Below are 20953 nucleotides of genomic sequence, written 5' to 3'. Positions count from 1 at the left end.
TTTACGTCTAAGGCGATTACTTTGTTTTGATGTATGCAGTTTAATGGGAATGACACGCAAGAATTATCGGCCTGGGAAATTAAGGAGCATACACGCTCGGTATTTGAGAGTTGGTGGACTTGGTGATGAAGGTGAAGTGATGTCTGAAAAGAAGAGGTGTGGGCTAGTTCCTTTCATGATTTTAGTACATTCTACTTGTTGGAGCCTCTCTACAGTCAAGGTCACGGCCACGCCGGTAAGTGATGCCAATTTTAAAACAGGATTTCAAAAAGGGGATGATCATTTCATGATCAGGAAACCTGAGGAAGACATCTTAAAAACAACTGAACTTTGACGTTGCAGCATGTTTCTGTTAAAAGGAGTAAATGAGATTATGATACTAGATATTGAAATCCACTGAAATCTTATTACATGAAATTTAATGGCTGGAATCAGTCTTGAAATGTGAGAATTGAAGAGATGTACAATGTATTTTTTTTGTTTAGTCACCAAACACTACTTGATAAAACAATTTCTTCCTCTGCGGGGACTTTTTTCCTCTTTGAGAACAACCTGACAGATGTTTCAGACTTTTGAATCGTTAGTTAAAGCTGCCATAACATAAAATGACAGAGCATGAGCTGTCCCCTACTATTACCATGAAATTTGCAGCGTAACAAAAACCATGCTGTTAAACCATTAAAATCCCTATTTCCTGTTTTGCCCTGACAAGACGAGACGCCCAGGAGTAAGTACAATTCTTCTTGTTGGGGCTGGAAACTACAGCGAAAGATGAATGAGATTAACAAAGTTGAGCTTGTTTCCAGCTGTGAAGCGGCTTCAGGTTTCGTTTGTACTCCGCAGACTGATGGATGTGTCTGTTTTTGTTGTTGTTTTTCTTCTATGATCTCTTTCAAACCTCGACGCACACACATCAGATCTCATTAGAAGATGATGCTGAACCGGATGCTGGAGGGACGCATCCACCTCTCCGTGTTCAAACAGAAGACATCGGAGCACCTTTGGCCTGCCAACTCACTCAGCATCATGTATGACGATCTATACAAATCTCATTAACAAGCCTGATATTTAAAGGACAATACTGCCATCTTTTTGCCTGTTTTATCACCTTTCCTACTAATCAAATTTACCTGCAGTCTGCTTTCAGAGCATACTTCGATTTTTGAATGTGTTTTCCTTTATTTCATCCCAGGCAGCTATTGATTTCCGTTCGATTCAGTTCAGCAAGAGAAGCAGCAGCTTTCACAACCCTGCCCGACCTCTTTTACCAGACTGATCATTGTTACTTGGTTCTGCGATTGGCCTGATTTTGTTTGATTATTATGCAGCAGCAGTAACCATGAAAAATTGCAGGAAAACACCAAACTCCCCTGGTATGCTTTAGGTACTTGTTAGCTTGGTAAAACAAACCTCTGCCATGGTCCAATCATTATAGGAAAACAGTGTTTACCTTGAATGGAATCCCGATATAGCAGCACCAACAGATGCCGAGGTGCAAAGAGCTTGTCACCAATGTCTGCTGAGTGGGTGCGAGCTAATTACTTTATGTCGAGCAGTAGAGAGAATAGTGGGGTGTCAAATGCTCTTCAGATGCACATTTTCACTCTGTTGCAGCGTGCCATGTGATATTACTGTGCAGCTGTTGAGAGCCAAGTGTGAGGGCGGACCGTGGATTCCTCAGTCAGAACTGTTAACAAGATACGCACTTGATCTGTAACCTGAAAAGTGCACATATGTATATAAAATTAGTAGTGGAAAATATAGACTCTGGTGTGGAAATTGCCTAATCCTGGAACTGTTCCAGTTCTTGGGTGTACTTAATCCAAAGTCCACAGCCTACGATACTTTCATTAGTAGTGCACTTAAAACTCAAACAGATTGGGAGCGCTCCTATTCTCATATGTTAGAAATGTTTTTCCAGAGTTTGGTGTGGAAGACTGCGCCCACACAGAGCTTGTACTTCAACCGGGACACCAATGAAAGCCAAGCCTCGTCACCCAACATCAGTGCTGAATCTCTCCACTGCTCCTTTGGCTTAATGGGATCAAATCCCTCCAACGACGCTCCAAAATCTCGTGGGCACCGTTCCCAGAAGGGCGGGGGATGCTCCAGCAACGATTCACCAGTCATGGTTTGGGAATTAAATCATGAATGGGTATTGTTTTAGGTGTAATTGCGTTAACAGCTATGCCTTCACCCTCACATTTTCAACGCCTGGGGTTTTCCCGTCTAGGATTTCTCTGAGTTACGTGCCAGTGATCAGCGATGGGTATTGGATATGGAAGTTACCTGTGCCATGTGACCACGGGGTCAGGGGATCCAGAAGTGATGCAGGTGAAGGTAACTGATTCCTGGTAGTCGGCTGTGGCGTTGAAGGACTGTTGGAACACCGACAACACCGGAGGGACTGCAGAGACAAAAGACAATAGAGAGAAAAAAAACAGTAAACCTTGAGAGGTAATAAGATAAATGTAGAGTAAAAGGCGATGTTGGACACTACTCTGCAAGAAATCTCAGTTGTAATATAGCCGGACGCTGCAGGGCATCACTTTCATAGGAATAAAGTGGCCTTGTGAACATTTACTGTAAATGCTACTTCTGTTGGCAATCCCCATGGGGATTTCGAACAGCATTTTCACCCAGCTTTAGCAGAAAAAAAAACAAATCAGACTCGGGGGCTGAAGACAACCATGTGAAGCAATTATATTGTTGTCCAATTCTGAAAAAGCCTGGTTAAATCAAAATAAACCATGACGAGGAGAAGATGTTTCAACATGAAAAACAAGGGCAAAGTAAGTAAAAAAAAAAAAACTAAAAAAAACAAAACCATGCTAATCATTTTATTAAATACCCAGTGCTCGAGCACCAGCAGTCGAGCATCTTGTCAGGCCAATTTCCTGCTGCAGTTTAATGATTGAGATACAGATAACAAACCATGAAAGCTCAGTAGTCTCCAATTTGTTCCAGTGACCACAAGGACACATCTATTCAAGCCCGTCAGAGCTGAAACAAGGACTCGTGGAGCTCCGCTGGGACCGGTGGCTGCTCGGTTGCTAGTGACCGCGGGCCTTTGCTAGTGGTGTACCAGCCTGAATGGCTGAGGTCAAAATAGCTAGTGGTCGTTTAGTCAACTTGGAGTCATTAAATGATTGGAGGCAAAGTTCACGGTCACTTCAGAGGACAAAAGTCAGTGAGCTCAGCAAGCCAGCTGTAGCCCCTTAAAGGGAAAGTTCAGTTTTTTACAACCTGGACCTTATTTCTGGCATTTTTTATGGTCGTATACTCACCCAGAAAAGTTTGGTGTCATTTGGAGTCCTTCGGAAGATATTAGGAGTTTTGTGCGAGCCGCTTCTCCATATAATGGTAGTGAACGGGGCACAGCGGGACACAGACGATGCAGTGTCTAAATAACACATGATTGCCACGAAACTCGTTCATTTCTTTTATGAATCACTAGATCTGCTTCCAGGACCTGTTGTCTTCATCCGGGGCTGTGTGTGTAACAAGGAAATCAGTTTGTAAACAAGACCTCTGAACTCATGACGTCATCTCTGTGCGCGCACTCTGTCCTCTGTTCAGTGAGCTCTTCAGCCGTATACTCCGGCTCAAAACGGTAAGGACGTCCATCATATTCAAAGTCGTCGTCCACAACCTCAGAATTTGACAAATATTCAGACATGTTTCAAATAACTAACAGTAAACTAACAGTAGCGAACTCCAGCTGTACACGGAGCTGCGTCTGCGATGCGCGCACAGAGATGACGTCATGAGTTCAGAGGTCTTGTTTACAAACTGATTTATTTGTTACACACACAGCCCCGGATGTAGACAACAGGTCCTGGAAGCAGATCTAGTGATTCATAAAAGAAATGAACGAGTTTCGCGGGAATCATGTGCTATTTAGACGCTGCATCGTCTGTGTCCCGCTGTGCCCCGTTCGCTACCGTTATATGGAGAAGCGGCTTGCACAAAACTCCTAATATCTTCCGAAGGACTCCAAATGACACCAAATACCTCTGGGTGAGTATACAACCATAATAAATGCCAGAAATAAGGTCCAGGTTGTAAAAAACTGAACTTTCCCTTTAAGTCATACTGGAATGTCCGTGACACTTAAGTAAAATTAACACAGCGCCACAGTGCAAAAGCACCCTCTTCTATCTGTGACCTTGTTCATAGTGGCTGTATTTATGGGGTGGAGTCAGCCAACTGGCTTCACTTCAGCCCTTCATCTTAAAGCAGCACAATGTAACTTTCAGCTTTTGTTGAGTTTGGCAGCTCCTTTGGACAAAAGCGGTAGTGCTTTACCAGAAAGAACACTACGTTTCCCATGAGGACCAGCGCGTACTGCCAGAAAACTCCCGTCCCCGTCGCGTGCATTTGATAATGCGCTCTGGTTTTGTTCTACGGCACCTTTTTCCTGTCACGTTTTTTAGAGGGACTTCGTCATAAATTAGTAGTCCAACATACTTACTGACAAAATAAAAAAAATACTTTAAACCTGTGAATAACTGAATGTTTTGCAGATCAGCCCTGCACAATTTTACAATTCTCAGGAAAAATAGTAGAAATGTTCTATACATTTTCTTTGCATTGCATTCTTTCCTCTAGTGCTGTACTTCTATTCAATTGTATTATTATTTTATAAAGCTTCCTCATTAGGAATTACACAATTTTATGATCACTATTATTATTCTCTGTCTGTTGTTGATATTGTCAGTAATTTTAGAATTACCAAAACCCAAGACGAATGTGAAAACATTCTAATTTTTATTCTTATTGAACATAGAACTCTACATTTACATTTGTATCATAACAATTCTGTGTCTTGTTTTATCCCCATAAATCCCCATAGATCGGACATCCCTCCTCGTCTTACAGCTCATGCCAGCGAGTGAACGCCGGTGTCGTTCCAAAAAGTGATTGCCTTCCAGAGTCTGATTTCTCCTCTGAAAATGGATCTTTTTACATGCTAAAAATTGATTGAAGGCCAAATACAGTTAATGAAAGGTTGTTTCTACCTAAATATGATTTGATCTCATTCTTGAGCTTCATAATATGAACACTAGAGCTCACAGGATTGCTTTTAACTCTTTTACAACACAAAATAGACATTTTCACCTGCCAAAAATTGATTGAACGTATGCCGTAAAGCAGTCAAAGCCGTAAAAATGTGTAGTTTTTTAGTGTGGAAGGGTTCCTACCACGCTCCTCAAAGTTACATAGTGCCAGTGAAGGTGATACAGACCCCTCACTCAGACCATGACAGAGGTGTCATTAAACCTGTTGGAAGTTGATGTACCATCACAATGACTCTGGAAATATGATATTAAGGTGGAAAAGTTACATAGTGCTGCTTTAAAGCTACCCACTTCAGGAGTATAGAAAATGCAGCATTGCGTCAAGTTGGATGGGGACAAAGATGGATAAGGTGAATAGGTGATCTGGGTCTGTGATGTCACAGTCTGCAAGTCTGAAGAGCCTACTGATTATACATTTCCAGGGAGCCGACAATAAAATGATAGGGTTGTGTTGTGTCTGAATTTTTGTTATGGTCAATACTTAGAAGGCCCCAAATACAAGATCTGAATGATATAAAAAATCCAACTACAGTGCAAGCCTGTCAGAGTGGTCATGTGACCAGGTCTGGTTATGTCATTGTATAATAACTGTTGAAATAGCATACTTTCTTATTAACAACAACTGCTGTACCAGCATACAGTCTGTATGTGTGTGTGTGTGTGTGTGTGTGTGTGTGTGTGTGTGTGTGTGTGTGTGTGTGTGTGTGTGCACTGCACTGTATCCAGTATCCATACAATTTGCAGTTTCATAAATGTTAATTCTATGAAGTGAAAGGGGGCCGAGCTCAGCAGTACGACAAAAGAAAGACACATTTCTATAGAAACAGAAACGGTGTCCACATACTATAAATAAAGCCTATTTTTCTGCTAGTCTAAAAACAGCAGAGGTGTTGATGAGCTCATCAAGGGTAACGCCGTCACCAACACACAGCGAGTCCAAGTCATCCAACAAACTGAGGGGTGTCATTTTGTCATTCAGCACGACAGCAAAGGGAGAAGCGGTCTCCTCTTCATTCCCCTTCACACTGACAAGGCAATGACAGATTCATGGCACAAACATGTTTTGGATGCATTTCAAGCCCATTTCTGAAGCTTGTATTTATGAGGTGTTTCTGGAGCCGCTCTACCCCCATCCTGTGAACTCTCACGAAGTGATGATGCATATTTGGAGGCAGTTTATGGAGCTCTGAGGTGACAGTTATGGTGCTCAAACATGGGTGAAAAATAACACCTGAGGCCGAGTCTGAGCTTATGATGGAAATTGTGGATCACATCTTGCAGGATACAGCTGAACACCAGCTCTGCTATTCACAGTAGTGCACAAGCTGATCTCTGCAGTTACACTACAAAAACAGCCCCTCCAGAAATAAGTGATACTCCATAAATCTAGTCAAAACTCTCTTATTTCAAGCAAAAACATGTTTATCAATGGGGTAAGAAGAAGTTTCTTGACTAGAATTCTTAAAAGCATAAGGTAGTTTCTTCGAACGAGGCGTTTTTACTTTCAAGAATTCATTTTTGCAGTGTTGTAGAATTACGTCCATAAGTACATGGATAACGGCAGAGAAGGGCCTTTACTATGGGTGTGATGAGATCACGTACCACGAGATCTTATGGTATTAAATACAAACAATATTTCTCACTGCATGAAAAGTTGTACAGGGCTGTAGGAGGAGCTATACATCTTTATTACAACTACTCTGCCAGAAAACCACAAGCAGAAGAGGAGGGCTATTCAGCTAACTAGTCTTTTCAAAGTCTTTTCAAACCCACAGTGACTTTCTGTGACTCCAATGTGAAATCACAGATCATTATTAATTTTCTAAGCAGGGCCTCCCCCTGTACAAAGACACTCGGGGGGCCCAGTGCTCCTGGAATATGCCACTTCTTTGCGTCCAAGTTGCAAATAAATTGCACATCGGCGAACCCAATGCCGCCTGATCCTACACTGCCCTATCACTACTGAATAATATGTAATTATAAATAATGTTAGTGTCATAATATTTATTAAATGGCACTGCTTATATAGTCAGGATACAGGAGTCAGTTATATCTCCCATTATTCCTTTCTTCTCTCTTCAGTATCCATTACAATTACATTCAAATGTCAAATTATGCAAATGAAGCAATGATGTCATTGCCTACACTACACTGTAAATTGTCTGATTTAATTGTCTCTTTTTTTGCAAAGATTTGCTTTGCATCTTATACAAGAAAAACATTCAATAGTTTTATTTTAATTTTGTAGAGAAGACATATTCTCCAAAGCTTATCCAAGTCCATGCATAGTTATATATTTGCAGTTATTAAACATTTCTAAAACCTTCACTGCTTGGACAGCCTGACAAATAAAAGGTTTGTATGTCACACATTTCTTGCAACTCTGAAGTTTTCTTCAAGGTAATGGAAAAGTATTGTCTTGCTCTCACGAACCCATTATTGTCTGTCACATCGTCTCGTGAGTTGAATGTATTATTACACAACCAGCATAAATGCTTACAGTTCAGGAATTTACCCCATGTTAAGCAAAGTACCCGCACAAAGAAACATAATGCAATATGACCATCATTTTTAATACTTGTGTTATTGCCTGAAGTCTGAAGCCCACATACATCAAAAAATTCTGAGTTTCAACCCTGGATAAGCTTTACCAGACAATCACTGACAGCACCTTCAGTTCCTGCGTACTTGTTGGCTTTTCTAACTTCAGTTTTGCCCTCAGTAACTTTCTAGCATGCTTTGTCGGGTTGAGATCAGGTGACTTGGCCATTGAGGAATATTCCACACAAGATTCAGAATCGATGAAAAATAATCGATCTTTAGACATACGAATCGATTTTTAGGAATTAATATGAGAATCGATTTATCGATTAAATCAATTTTTTCAACACAGGCCTAGTTGACAGTGTGTTTGGGGTCATCATCCATCTGCACTATCAAGCGCCAGCCTATCAACTTTTCCCCTATATACCTACTGTAAGAATTAATCTTTTTACTTCTGTCACAAGCTGCATCCTCATATAACACCACTGAGCCTGCTCCACATGCCCGTACCATAACACTGCCTCCACCGTGTTTGACACAGGATGTGCTTGGCTTTGGCTAGTGAGCTGCTCTTGTCCTTCATCCCATCATTCTGAGTTTATCTTGGTTTCATCTGTCTAAAAGGATCAGCCTCCAGAACGTAGGAGGCTTTTTCAGATATTTTCTGCAGAAGTCCATTGGTTGGTTGCTTTGACAATGATGCTTCTACTTTCTCCTGACTTCTATTGATATTGTGAATGAGTAAAGAGTGTACAAACACTTAGGCCACGTTTCCACATAGCCGGGTATTTACAAAAACGGATATTTCCCCCTCTGCGTTTTGAAAAATATCCTCGTTTACACAAACCCACATACATACGCTGTTAATGGTGCTATGAGCAGCCAAACCTACAGGGGGCAGTGTAAGGAGAAGCGTAAAGTGGCATGCTAGCCAATCGGAATCCTGGAAAAAAACGTCAACAAATGACACGTGTGAAGCCTGAATAATATGGTTCCGCGTTAAATCGACGGCGTAGCCTACGTACGGTGCGCGTTGCCGCATACCCTACGCCGTAGGCTCTGCGTTGGTGTAACGCGGAACCATAAATCAGCCTTCAATGCCAGTTACTTCCAAGACAGAACGAGTCTTTCGTTTGGAGTGACAGAGAAGTGGAGTTACTTTTAAGTGTGACTTTAGAATATAAAACAGGTAAAATACAAGAAAATATTGACGGTGGCCAAACAAATTGTAAACACAGGTCACACAAATGATGCTGGTGACGTTTCTGTTGCATAATGTGACGTTCTGAATCCTAAATCTCTGTTTCCCTCCATTTACAAACAAACGTGAAAATTGAGTTTTTGAAAATCTCCACTTTGGCCGGAGTTTTCAGAAATGATCGTTTTTGGTGACTTTGAGCTTCGTTTTCGTGTAAATGAACGGCCAAAACGCATGAAAACGCCTCTGTTTTTGCTCCGTGTAAACGGGGCCTTAATTTGGCCACACCTAAGCTTCTTCAGGACTTCATATTGGTAGCTCCATTGAAACAACTCAGCACATGATGTCATGCTTTAAAATCATGTTTAAGTGTCCTAACCTTGCCTCTTTTGTGTTTCAGGAAAGGCAGGAGGAACCCCTCTCCCTCCTCGCCACAGACAACAGCCTTGAGACGTGTTAAATTTGTCAACAAGTCCACCAGTTCCACCTTCATCATTTGCATAATGAGACCTGATTACATTGTGAGCAGAATCAGGATAATATAAAGGCTTATTAATGCCAGCTGTCAGCGCAAAAGCTTGTGATCAGATGCTATTATAGAAATAATGCATCTAGGTACACATTGAAAGGCATTAGTGTAAATGAGGTTTAAACTTGTAGAAAATGTAATTACGTTTTACTCATTCCGCCACTCTAATGTTGCATAACAATGGTCTATTAACACCAGGCAACTTTTGTTAACAAGCACTGGCTTGCTGGTAATTAGATTGCATAAATTTAAACAAATACACAGGGAAATTTAAGATTTACACTGGTGGTGGGACACTACTTCCGTAAGATCAAAGACATATCTTAATTTACAGTTAAAAAATGTCCATGATGTTGACCTACTAAACATAAGATCAACATGAGCCACTCTGAGAATTACGAACACCAACCCAGAAGGGAAAACACTTGAATTTCGTGGAATTTTATGGAGGAGCCGGCCCTCCGAATCCTGAGAGCCGTTATTGCAACTGCCAGCTGCAACCGGGCAATTGTTCCAGCCGTTTTCATCGGATCCAATAGAAAGGGCTTAAAAGGCAATAAAAGTGTCACATTGAGGGAAAATAAAGCTGAATTGTTTCATATACTAAAAGAGCAAACTGCCCTGTTTGGTGTGGGACTTGCTGAGAGTTAATGAATTGAATTTGTCCTCTGAGTGATGTCACATGTAGGACACTTCAACGGGAAAACAACTGAATATTAAACGTGGCCGCAAGTCTCATTAATCTGTCGCTTTGAATGATAAACAGCCGTGAAACCTGTGAGAAAAAGACATTTTACTTACTTGGTGTAATAAATGAGGAATTCAAATCAAAATGAAGCATCAGTGTGGATACTTAATGAAGCGATGCTGTAGTGTCCTTCCTATAAGATCAATTACACCACCCACTAGGGGAAGATAAACTCTTCATGGTACATCTAAATTCCAAGGTAACTAATCTAAATGCTGCCTCCTGTTGTCTTTGTATCATTAATTCAGGAAATATCAATTAATATTTCCCTTATTGTCTTTAAAGGCAACACACAGTGGGAAACAAACAGAGCTGGGTAGAGTAGCCAAAAATTGTACTCAAGTAAAAGTACTGTTACTTCAGAATAATATGACTCAAGTAAAAGTAAAAAGTAGTCATCCAAATAATTACTTGAGTAAAAGTAAAAAAGTACTTGGTGAAAAAACTACTCAAGTACTGAGTAACTGTTGAGTAATGTCTGATTTATTTTTTTAACACAGCCATTCAAACAGACAAAAGTACAAAATAATCATTTTCAGGCAAATTAAATCAATAAAATAAATTAATATTAATAAAAATAAATAAATACAGTAATAAATAAAGTACTTTAATAAATACTTTAATAAATAATAAAAATAATAAAATAAAATAAAAAAATAAATTAAGCACAAGTAGCACAAAATTTCAAGCCTTTGTACTTTTCTTTTTTTAACCAGGCAGAACTAGAACAAGCCCATAAACTCATAGAAACTCTGTGTGTGTTTGAGTCTGTGTAAATGTGACAAAACATGCAAAAACAAACATTTTTCCCAAATAATCACCAGTGATGTCATGAGATTGACGCGTACGCGGATAAAAGGGATAAAAGAAAAGTAACAGCTCAACGTAGCCTAATGTAGCGGAGTAAGAGAAACAGTTTCTTCTTCACAAATATACTCAAGTAAAAGGAAAAAGTATAGTGATTCAAAACTACTCCTAAAAGTACATTTCCCAAAACTTACTCAAGTAAATGTAACGGAGTAAATGTAACTCGTTACTACCCAGCTCTGGAAACAAAGGAACACACACACACACACCCCAACAAACACACAAATCAAGGTGTAAGAAGCTTTACAGGGATAAAAATGGCCTAAGCAATAATCAAACGCTATGAGTCCTTTCCAATAGCACTGACTCTGCAAGTGAGAGGAGCAAGCATCTGCCCGACATGATAACCATTGATTTCAACGCCAGCGATCTCCATTCTCCAGTGTCCTCTGCTACTATGCAATCCACGCCCACGCCAGTGAGCCTTGTTGAAACGGCCCCGTTAATGAGACGCGCTGCCAAGCCGAGACACTTCAAAAGAGCTAATCGGCAACAGGCTTTAAGCATCCAAAAAGAATCTGGCAAGCTTTATGAATTCTTCATGTATTAGTCACCTCCTTCAAACTTCAGAGGCGCGGTGCAGATAATGCCAGGTTTATAGGGATCCCCACAAATTTAAGCACACGCTGTAAACACATTTTAAAGGTGTAAACCAGTTTTGACTGATTTTAAAAGCATCCATAAGTAGCTTCAGGACTTGAGTGAAATCAGCCACGTTCAAAAGTCATGACATGTTCTCAGTAAATGTCACAACAGAATTACACCTACTAAAAGTTTGGCAAGTAAATGTTTTGAGACAAGACCTTTGCTTGAGTGCTGTTTAAGTGTTCGCTTCGCCTCCTGGATTAGCGTGTGAGCTGCAATCAAACCTGCTCTTATTTACAACAAGGACTGTAATGTAACCGAGAAGTGTATTTAAATTCCCTCCTTGAACGCCCGGCGGTCATGATTGATGTCACAGCGAAAATAATTTTAGGAGCTCTTGAGGGACACAGCTGGTGGTTTCCACCGACAACTGCAAATGGGGAAAATTGTTGGTCTGGTTTTTCAGAAAGTGAAGCAAAAATTAAGTGCATGTGAAGGACAGACGAGCAAAATTATGGGGTTGTTTCTATTCTGAATTTTTGTAAAAATCCACACGTCTGAATGGCAACATTTAAGCTCAAGAGAAGGACATGGGAAAAAACAAAACAAAAACAAAACGATCGACCATAATGGCGCCTTGTTTAACGTTTAATTCAAACTACAGTGTTTTAAAAAAAGCAATTTAACATTTTGAAACGAGGAAAACACGAGCATCTGTTCCAGGGATGGTTGGAGTATCATATCTATGACTTGCTTTCAATTAAGTTCTTGCAAACTTCTCGCATGATTAGAAACTGCTACAGCAGGTCTCTAAAACGAGGCAAGGTCTGTTAGGTAACTGGATGGTAAATTGTATAATCCAGTGTTGCACAGGCATTACTGGCCATGCTGTCCAAAAGTACTTTACAAATCCTAATTCTTTTCCTTCTCAATACAAATGTATCTCTGATTCTGACTCTGACTCATCGCCCACCTTTGTTCAGTTACCAGAAATGAGCTTTTTCAGCTTGACTGGCTAACTAATGTGAATTCTGATCAAATCTTATAAAAAAAACACCCTTATTTTAAAAAGGCAGAACAGAAGCAACATCTGAAGCGAGTGCAAAAAGAGCTGGAAATGAGGACCAGAGCTCAGTGTTAACAGCAACACATTAGCTACAGCCTGCCATTGATGACAAGGCCACAATCTGTACAAGGATGTGCTGCATTGTATCATTTTATGTGACGAACTACAGTACATAAAACTTAATCCCTGTACGGTTGTCACGGATGTAAAGTCTATCCATGAAGACCTAAAGCATTTTTTATCCAACTTTTAATCAGGCAAACTAAACGTGACGTCGGCCGATCCACCACCAGACTAGTGTCAATAAAAGACATCCAAAAAGGCAATGGAATAGCAACTCAGGCAAGTGACTGTTGTGGATTTTGCAGGAAAGATTTGACAGTTTGTGCAGGTGGAAATGGCTGTGAATGGGAGCGGTATCACACCAATTTCACAAGAGAATTTTCGTGAAGTAATTCCGTATGGCTGGCCAGGATAGTCCTCTCTCACTTCTGCATCTTCACCACAGTAACTGCAGATGATTGTCGTTCACTAAACTCCTATTTCTGTGTGTGTGTGTGTGTGTATGTGTATGTATATATATATATATATATATATATATATATATATACATACATACATACATACATACATACATACACATACACATACACATACACATACATATACACATACACACACACTACCTCCAAGAAAATAGTTTCCCAACATGAAAGGAGCCTTCAGTGATGCCGTTGTATGAATTAGTCCAGATGGTGAAAATGTTGATTTGTTGAGCACATGAACGCATCACCAGAAGCCACTATTACCAAAAAATAAGATCAAATAAAAAGATAAACTTGACGTTAGTGGTGTTTTACTTCAAATAGTTCTCAATTCTACCTTTTAAGATTAAAACCAAAACAGAGATGATGAAAGACTGTTATTTTAACTTCCCTACCAAGCACTGCCCGGCTGCCACAAAGACCATCAACAACACCCCCTAAACCAGTGGTTCCCAACCTTTTTTCCTTGCAGCCCCCCCCACTTGTGTCTAAGACCAGCCAGGCCCCCCGACCCGTACGTACTAGCAGCAAAATAGTCTTTTAATTGATAAAATTAACATTAATTATGTTTTTTTGATACATTTCTCTTTGTTTTACTCTGTATACATATGACTTTGTTTTTCTCCAATGTCACCAATGTTTAAAATACGCACAAAAATGTCTCTTTTAATATGAGACCAACATTTTTTAACATTTTTCCTTTAACGACCTTTCGGAGTAGATTAAATGTTGAGTAATTATATAATAATAAGGAATTAAATAATTTCCTGTGTTTGTCACCAGTGTATAAAAAACACAAAAAATATTCAAGACATTCATAAATTATTCCTAACAATGTCTTATGAATGACTCATTCGCAAATATAATTTTTACAACTGCATAATTTCAAAGCAGACAAAGTTTCGCGCCCCCCCAGAGATCTCTGGGAGACACTGCCCTAAACCATACCTGTACAATATTTGCTTATTTAGTTATCAATCCCAAAAACCTAATGCAGTAGTTGCTTGGTAAAAACTTTGAAAATTGCCAGTGTAGCAACATCAGGCAATGGTATCTTCTCTCCACTACTTCTCAAGCTCATTACACTGATATGTACTGTACTCGGAGAGCAGAATCAGTCTTAGCTTTACCAGAGAGAAAGGAAGCATATTTTTCTTGCATATACAGTTTAATGTCAAACTATTCTTTTAAGTGATCTGGCAAGCGAAGCCCATGTGCTGTAAATATGCCTCAGGGGAATATCTGAAATATGTCTCATTTCATTAGATTATACTCTCAGGAATAAAAAGTTAGTGCATGTCAAGACAGGATAGAGTGCATGAAAGCTTCACCGCGAGTGGAACTCAAGACTACTGAGCAACTGCTGCAGAGGGCATGATTAAATTTGCAAATTACCCAGGTATGTCAACTTTCCACTATATCAAATACATGCTTCTTCTCTTCTTTTTCACGATAGCATTAATATACATTAGATGGAAGGCTTTTATGAGTCATCTTTGGTTACTTTTGAGATAACCCCGACTTGTTCTGCATTCCTTTAGAAACTGATCGGGTTGGCCCTCGCGTTAATTAGCCATTCAGTGGGTGGCCCCTTGTACTCGGTGTGCCATGATTCTCATCTATCGTCTACTTTGATGCAACACTGGGCACTCCAGAAGGTCAGTAGTCTTTTTTTTGGTGAATGCTTATGGAGAGAGAGAGAGCGAGAGCGGGAGAGAGCGAGAAAAGGCTCATGAATATTGATGACTTCACATGGGGGAGAGTATACAGTCAGCCATTCCAGCTCTGCTCTCAGACAGAATGATGTTCTGCACGACTAGTTAAAGCATAGTCAGTCATCAGCGAAGCGTGCGTGCTGTATCAAAAAGAACAGCATGACTTACTCATGCTCCAAGCTGAATACAGCTGAATAACATCCAATTCAGAGATGGGGATCGACTAGAATCACGGGCCACAATAAAGAGCAGCCATGACGACCCCACAGCATTATATCAGCCAATCAGCTCAGCCATTAATTGGCTTTGTAGAAAGCGATCCAAGAATACAACCTGCATACCTTATACACTATAAAACTGCCATTTGAAAGAAAGTGCAGTGATTGAAGAGAATTACTCTCTTAGACACACAGAATTAATCAATGTAGCAATCAAAGCCATTGTAGAACAGAATTTTCAAAATGTCCTCCATTCTTTCGTAAGCAGGAGCGCAAATGTCTTTCTTCAGCACCTTCACTCTGACCTAGAGAACGTTCTGGCTGTCTTACTCTTCTTGAATGGGTGAAAAGCTGTTCTCAAAACTAAGAAACTAAAATAAAGTTGGATCGGTGCTCTCAGGTTGACCTGGAGTTTCTTAAACTCGTTAGTCATACGATACCAGGAACTCTCGACTTTTCTACCACTTGCAGAACATTTGACAAACATTAATGTCCATTTCATGTATTTACCTCTGATCTCTCCCTTTGTACCAAAGGTTTTAGCAGCTGATATTATTTAAGAAAACAGTATTTTCAGAGACAGCTGCTGTTATGGTGACCAATGGTCTTCTGTTAAATACAGCTAGGTGAATGTTTGATTTGGATTCTTTTTGAGGAGTTTGTTCTTAGCTTATTACATTAATATCTCTCTAACAGAACTTCTCCGTCCGTGTGAACACCTCCATGGTTCCCTGTCCATTGTCTAAGCTACATATGGGACAGCTAATTCATGACCATAATATAAATCATTTTTGTGCTGATGATACTCAGCTGTACATATCTATGAAGCAGGAAAGTCCCAGATTGTTTCTCTGACATTATATCCCAGATGGCCCAAACCTTCTTGAAGTTTGATGACAAAAGTTCAAGGTAATTTTGTGGGATACCACAAATCCTGTCAGTTCTTTTTATTTTAGTGGAAATCTCTCCATCTCTCTACTAGAACTCTAGGGGCCCGATTTACTAAAGGTTTGCGTGTGTAAAAACGTGTGCAAACTTGACAGCAGTCAAACCAAAGTGCAAGCTGATCTACTAACAGCGTGCAAAGAGGACTGCGTCTCTCAAATGCGCAAAATTGCACACGCAATTCATTTAGTACTTTTGCCCTGATGAATAATCAATATGGGGCGTACCTGCCAGAAATCCTAAATACTGGGAGGGGAACATGCAAATATCTCCATTTACCACGCGCAATGAGATTTACCAAGCCTGAAAGTTTTTGCAGGGATTGTGATTGCGTCTGTATTTTTGCGCCTATACTTGTTCTGCAGTTGTCATACCCCGGTGTTGTGCCGTATGCAGCACCCCTGCCGTGAAAAGCACCCCCTCGTCTGACAAAAATGATATTCTCATTCCGTGTTCTGTTCATGTTCTGTTGTCCATGTTCTGTTTAGCGTCCAGTTTTGTGTTAATGATTCATGTTTAAATGCGCTCATGGATTCGGGTAAAAAATAAAAAATCGGGTGAATGGTTATTGATGTCATTAATTAATAGCCTGCTTACTGTGTTGTCTTCCATAATATTTGTAAATATATATAATATAAACTCCTAAGTATGTGTTTGTGTGAGTGTGTAATATATAAATATATTGAAGTGTCAGTGTGTTGTTTTTTTTCTTGGTCTACTTATCATTGAATATACGAGGGGGTGCTTTTCACGGCAGGGGTGCTGAATACGGCACAACAATTTGCCTCTTCCACTAATATCTCTATAACTCCAACTCGTCAAATTTCATTTTGCGCTTGCGACTATATCCTGCTTTCCATCCAGACTCGCCATGGCGCAAAGTTTGCGCCGCAAACCGTAAGACGCGCAACACCTCATTCAAATACTGCAGTTTGCACCTGTTATCAATTGCGCACGCAATCTTAGTTGATCACCCGCAAACCACACAACAACAGCACGTGCAAACTTTTTCAGTGCACACGCAATTTAGTACTCTTTATTTAGGATCTTAGTAAATCGGGCCCTAGGAGTATTATTTGATCCTAACCTTAGTTTTGATGCTCAAGTGTAACATGTATTTCAGTCTTGTTTTTTTTTTTCAATTTAAGACAATTGCTAAAATCAAGACCTCTTTTTCAACTGCTGACTTACAAAAGGACATGCATGGTTTAGTCTTCTCTCACTACTGCAGATCAATGTACTCAGGTACCAGTCAGGGCTCCCTCGTTGCCTCGAGTTAATTGAAAATGCTGCAGCATGACTCATTACTGGCACAGAACTCTATGATCATGACCACGCCTCCCCTGTACTTGTTTCCATTCACTGGCTTCGTGTTAGACTTTGCATTGATTTCAAAATCTTACTGATCACCTTCAAAGCCTTAAATGGTTTTGACCAAACTTACATCTCAGACCTGTTGACCTGGGATGTGCTTTTTTCCTTTTATCTAACCCCCTTTAACTTTCCTTTTCCACAGGGCCTTTGGTATCATCAGATTAAAATAATACATCTGTTATTCTTACTAATTCGGGCTGCCTTGCCCCTATTTTGGGTTCGCAATATTTATATTTGTTGGGAGGGGTGGTGAGGAGATGGTACCTTATTTTTATCGTAAGTTACTGTAATCAGATAGGCTTATTACATTTTCTAAACGTATCCATTGCTCCTTCTATCCTATTGAAGGGATTGCTGCCCAGAATTTCTTTGCATCAGTGTTTATGCTGGTGTATCAAGTTGCTTTACTGGTTTAAATTATCCACTGCTACGATTATAATCTTGATTTAATGACATCAAATTGGATTTTTTTGTATTAATGCTTTAGGGAAAGAAATGAGCACACATCATTGCTTCACTTGACTGGCTAAGAAAGGAAGTGTTACTAATTGTGTAGTATACATTACCAACTGAAAAGTACTTTATCCTTCAAGTCAAAACAGCTTGCATGACATCGGCTCAGGTTTATCCTGAATTCTTTTTTAATTCTTTTTTGAACTTTTTTAAGGACAGCTATATCTCACCTCGGAAGAAATGGAGTCCAAACATGCCCTGTAGCAAGACTGCTTAGTTCTCATTCTTTTTCCAGTTTCTTCCTTAGGGGGGTCTTCAAACAGAGAAAAACTTCTTTTTTTTTTGAACCATCAGTTTGTTTATCTTTCCTCCCTCTGCCATCTCCCCAGGTACCACAACAGAGAGCAGTTAATTGTCTGCATCTGATTGATAAAACATGTGGTTTGTAGCACTCATTGATGTCCCTAAGCCTGGGAGCAATCTATTCTATCTCCAACTGCTTGTTTTCAGGGGCTGCGTTCTTCGACCAGTGCAGGTTGGTGTCGATACAGTTTGTCCTCTGGTAGCCCTTGGGGATCACTTTGGAAATATTCTGCTACAGTTCCTACTCTGCTGTCTCTGCACAACTCTACAGTATGTACAGAAGGAGAATAGTCATGTTGAACTGACCTGCTTCAATAAATGAAAGCTTTAACAGCCATGAGGAACAATTGAAATATTGAAAAGTTTTGGCTTTAGGGCTGGAAATCGAAATCTGCGACAGAACAGATTTGTTGGATTTTGCAAACAATTCTCAATCTACTGCGTTATACTCAACAGTTTTGTCATGGCCACTTGGCAACAATCATCACTATACAGTAGATGGAAGGCTGCCGCTTTAATAATAGTGTTGGATAAACAGAGTTACAAAGTACATTTATCCAATAACAGAGTCAGAATACAATCCTCTTTGTCAAAAAAAGAGTTTTGTCATTTTTGTTGACTAAACCCAACAAAGAGGGACTGAAAGAGTAAACCACAAGTGGCAAGGAAACAGAAAAACTGCCAATGACATTGATCTACATTCTTTGTTTTTACACACGCACGCACGCACGCACGCACGCACGCACGCACGCACGCACGCACGCACGCACGCACGCACGCACGCACGCACGCACGCACGCACGCACGCACGCACGCACGCACGCACGCACGCACGCACGCACGCACGCACGCACGCACGCACGCACGCGTCCGGTGTAAAACTAAAAGCTCTGAAACTGACAGGCCAACCTCGTCCTTGTTCTTTCAGCTGTCGTAATGGCAGTGATGAACCCGGCAGGATCAACTGACCAGGCAAAGCACCACTCCAGACCACTTAGTGGCAGTAGTGTACCTGTTTGCCAACCAAAGATAACCTTAAAGGAAGTAATTTGAAAATAAAAATTCTGTTTGCATGCACTGTAATGTGGCTAAATGGAAAGAGACAACCTTATTTGAAATGGACATTGAGGCAGTTGAAAAATGTCACCTCCTACCTACAGTATCCCCAATCAACAGAGTCAACACCAACTACTACACATCAGTTTACTGGGGACTGTGCTATAGTACCTAACTCAGGACAAGGACATGTTTTAGATCAGTATAAGTTCCTGAAATATCTTGCCGGGTGGCCACATCTGATACCACAGGAAACTGCTCTGGATTCCCCCTAAATATGGACACCCACTAGGGATGGGCGGTATGGACTAAAAAATGTATCACGATAATTTCTGGCATTTATCCAGATAACGATAAAAAAAATACCAATTCAACTCCACCTTTTTAACTATAAATCTATCTCGCTCTCAGATCCGCCATGTTTGTTACACAAAAACGTCATCAACGGGAATTTATCCTTTTTTCTTTCTTTCTTTCTTTCTTTCTTTCTTTCTTTCTTTCTTTCTTTCTTTCTTTCTTTCTTTCTTTCTTTCTTTCTTTCTTTCTTTCTTTCTTTCTTTCAGGCTCATTTCCTTTCTTTCAGGCTCATTTCCTTCCTTCCTTCCTTCCTTCCTTCCTTCCTTCCTTCCTTCCTTCCTTCCTTCCTTCCTTCCTTTTTCCCTTCCTTCCTTCTTTCCTCCTGCTCTCTCCTTCCTTCTTCCCTTCCTCTTTTCTCCCTTCCTTCCTTCTTTCCTTGTTTTATCCCTTCCTTCCTTCCTTCCTTCCTTCCTTCCTTTCTTCCTTCTTTTTTTCCCTTCCTTCCTTCTTTCCTCCTGCTCTCTCTTTCCTTCTTCCCTTCCTCTTTTGTCCCTCCCTCCCTCCCTCCCTCCCTCCCTCCCTCCCTCCCTCCCTTCCTTCCTTCCTTCCTTCCTTCCTTCCTTCCTTCCTTCCTTCCTTCCTTCCTTCCTTCCTTCCTTCCTTCCTTCCTTCCTTCCTTCCTTCCTTCCTTCCTTCCTTCCTTCCTTCCTTCCTTCCTTCCTTCCTTCCTTCCTTCCTTCCTTCCTTCCTTCCTTCCTTCCTTCCTTCCTTCCTTCCTTCCTTCCTTCCTTCCTTCCTTCCTTCCTTCCTTCCTTCACGTTGTTTAACACAGAACCATAAATCAGCTTTACACAAAAACATCATCAACGGGAATTTATCGTTTTTACCGCGAGATGACAAATTCTTACCGTGGGGAATTTTTTTGGTGGTATAACGTGAAAGGTAAAATATCGCCCATTCCTAACACCCACATATACAAACTTTCATTTGTTCAGAAAAACACAGCACAACTAAAAATAGTCGTAACAGTTCCTTGCCTTGTAGCACCACACTAAACATAAAAAGGTTTTAATGCACTTCAAGTACTTTACTTTTCATGAGGACCAAATGGTGACTAATCAGATTTTGTCTGCTTAAGGCTAAACTGTCCTGCAACTTGTGTCTAGGCGTGACAATCAGCAGATAATGTCTCTTTGATGCAAACTTCATCAAGCATCCCCCCTCTGGGTGTGGCTGCAGCCGAAAATGAACTCCTCTCGGGACACTGAGCACAGCGCTCCGCAGCCTTTCCCATCCTAGCGCCACATGGCATGTGTTGCATCGGTGCAGTAATAGGCCATGCCTCATTGAGCAGGCTTATTGGATCTTC

The 20953-nt window shown here is 40.5% G+C and overlaps 1 protein-coding gene across 5 annotated transcripts in view; it reads right to left on the bottom strand.

The window, feature by feature from the left end:
• Window positions 1–20953, bottom strand: part of LOC133425087 (neural cell adhesion molecule 2-like) — a 436069-nt gene that overhangs the window by 98035 nt on the left and 317081 nt on the right. For all 5 annotated transcript variants that reach the window (XM_061715764.1, XM_061715765.1, XM_061715766.1 and 2 more), the window contains exon 6: window positions 2290–2407. In XM_061715764.1, the coding sequence (XP_061571748.1) occupies window positions 2290–2407 (118 nt within the window). The remainder of the gene's footprint in view (window positions 1–2289; window positions 2408–20953) is intronic.

The sequence above is a fragment of the Cololabis saira genome, chromosome 24 (assembly GCF_033807715.1).
Source record: "Cololabis saira isolate AMF1-May2022 chromosome 24, fColSai1.1, whole genome shotgun sequence".
NCBI classification, from domain to species: domain Eukaryota; kingdom Metazoa; phylum Chordata; class Actinopteri; order Beloniformes; family Belonidae; genus Cololabis; species Cololabis saira.
Note: the sequence above shows the minus strand (reverse complement) of the source record. Positions and strands in the feature narration are given on the sequence as shown.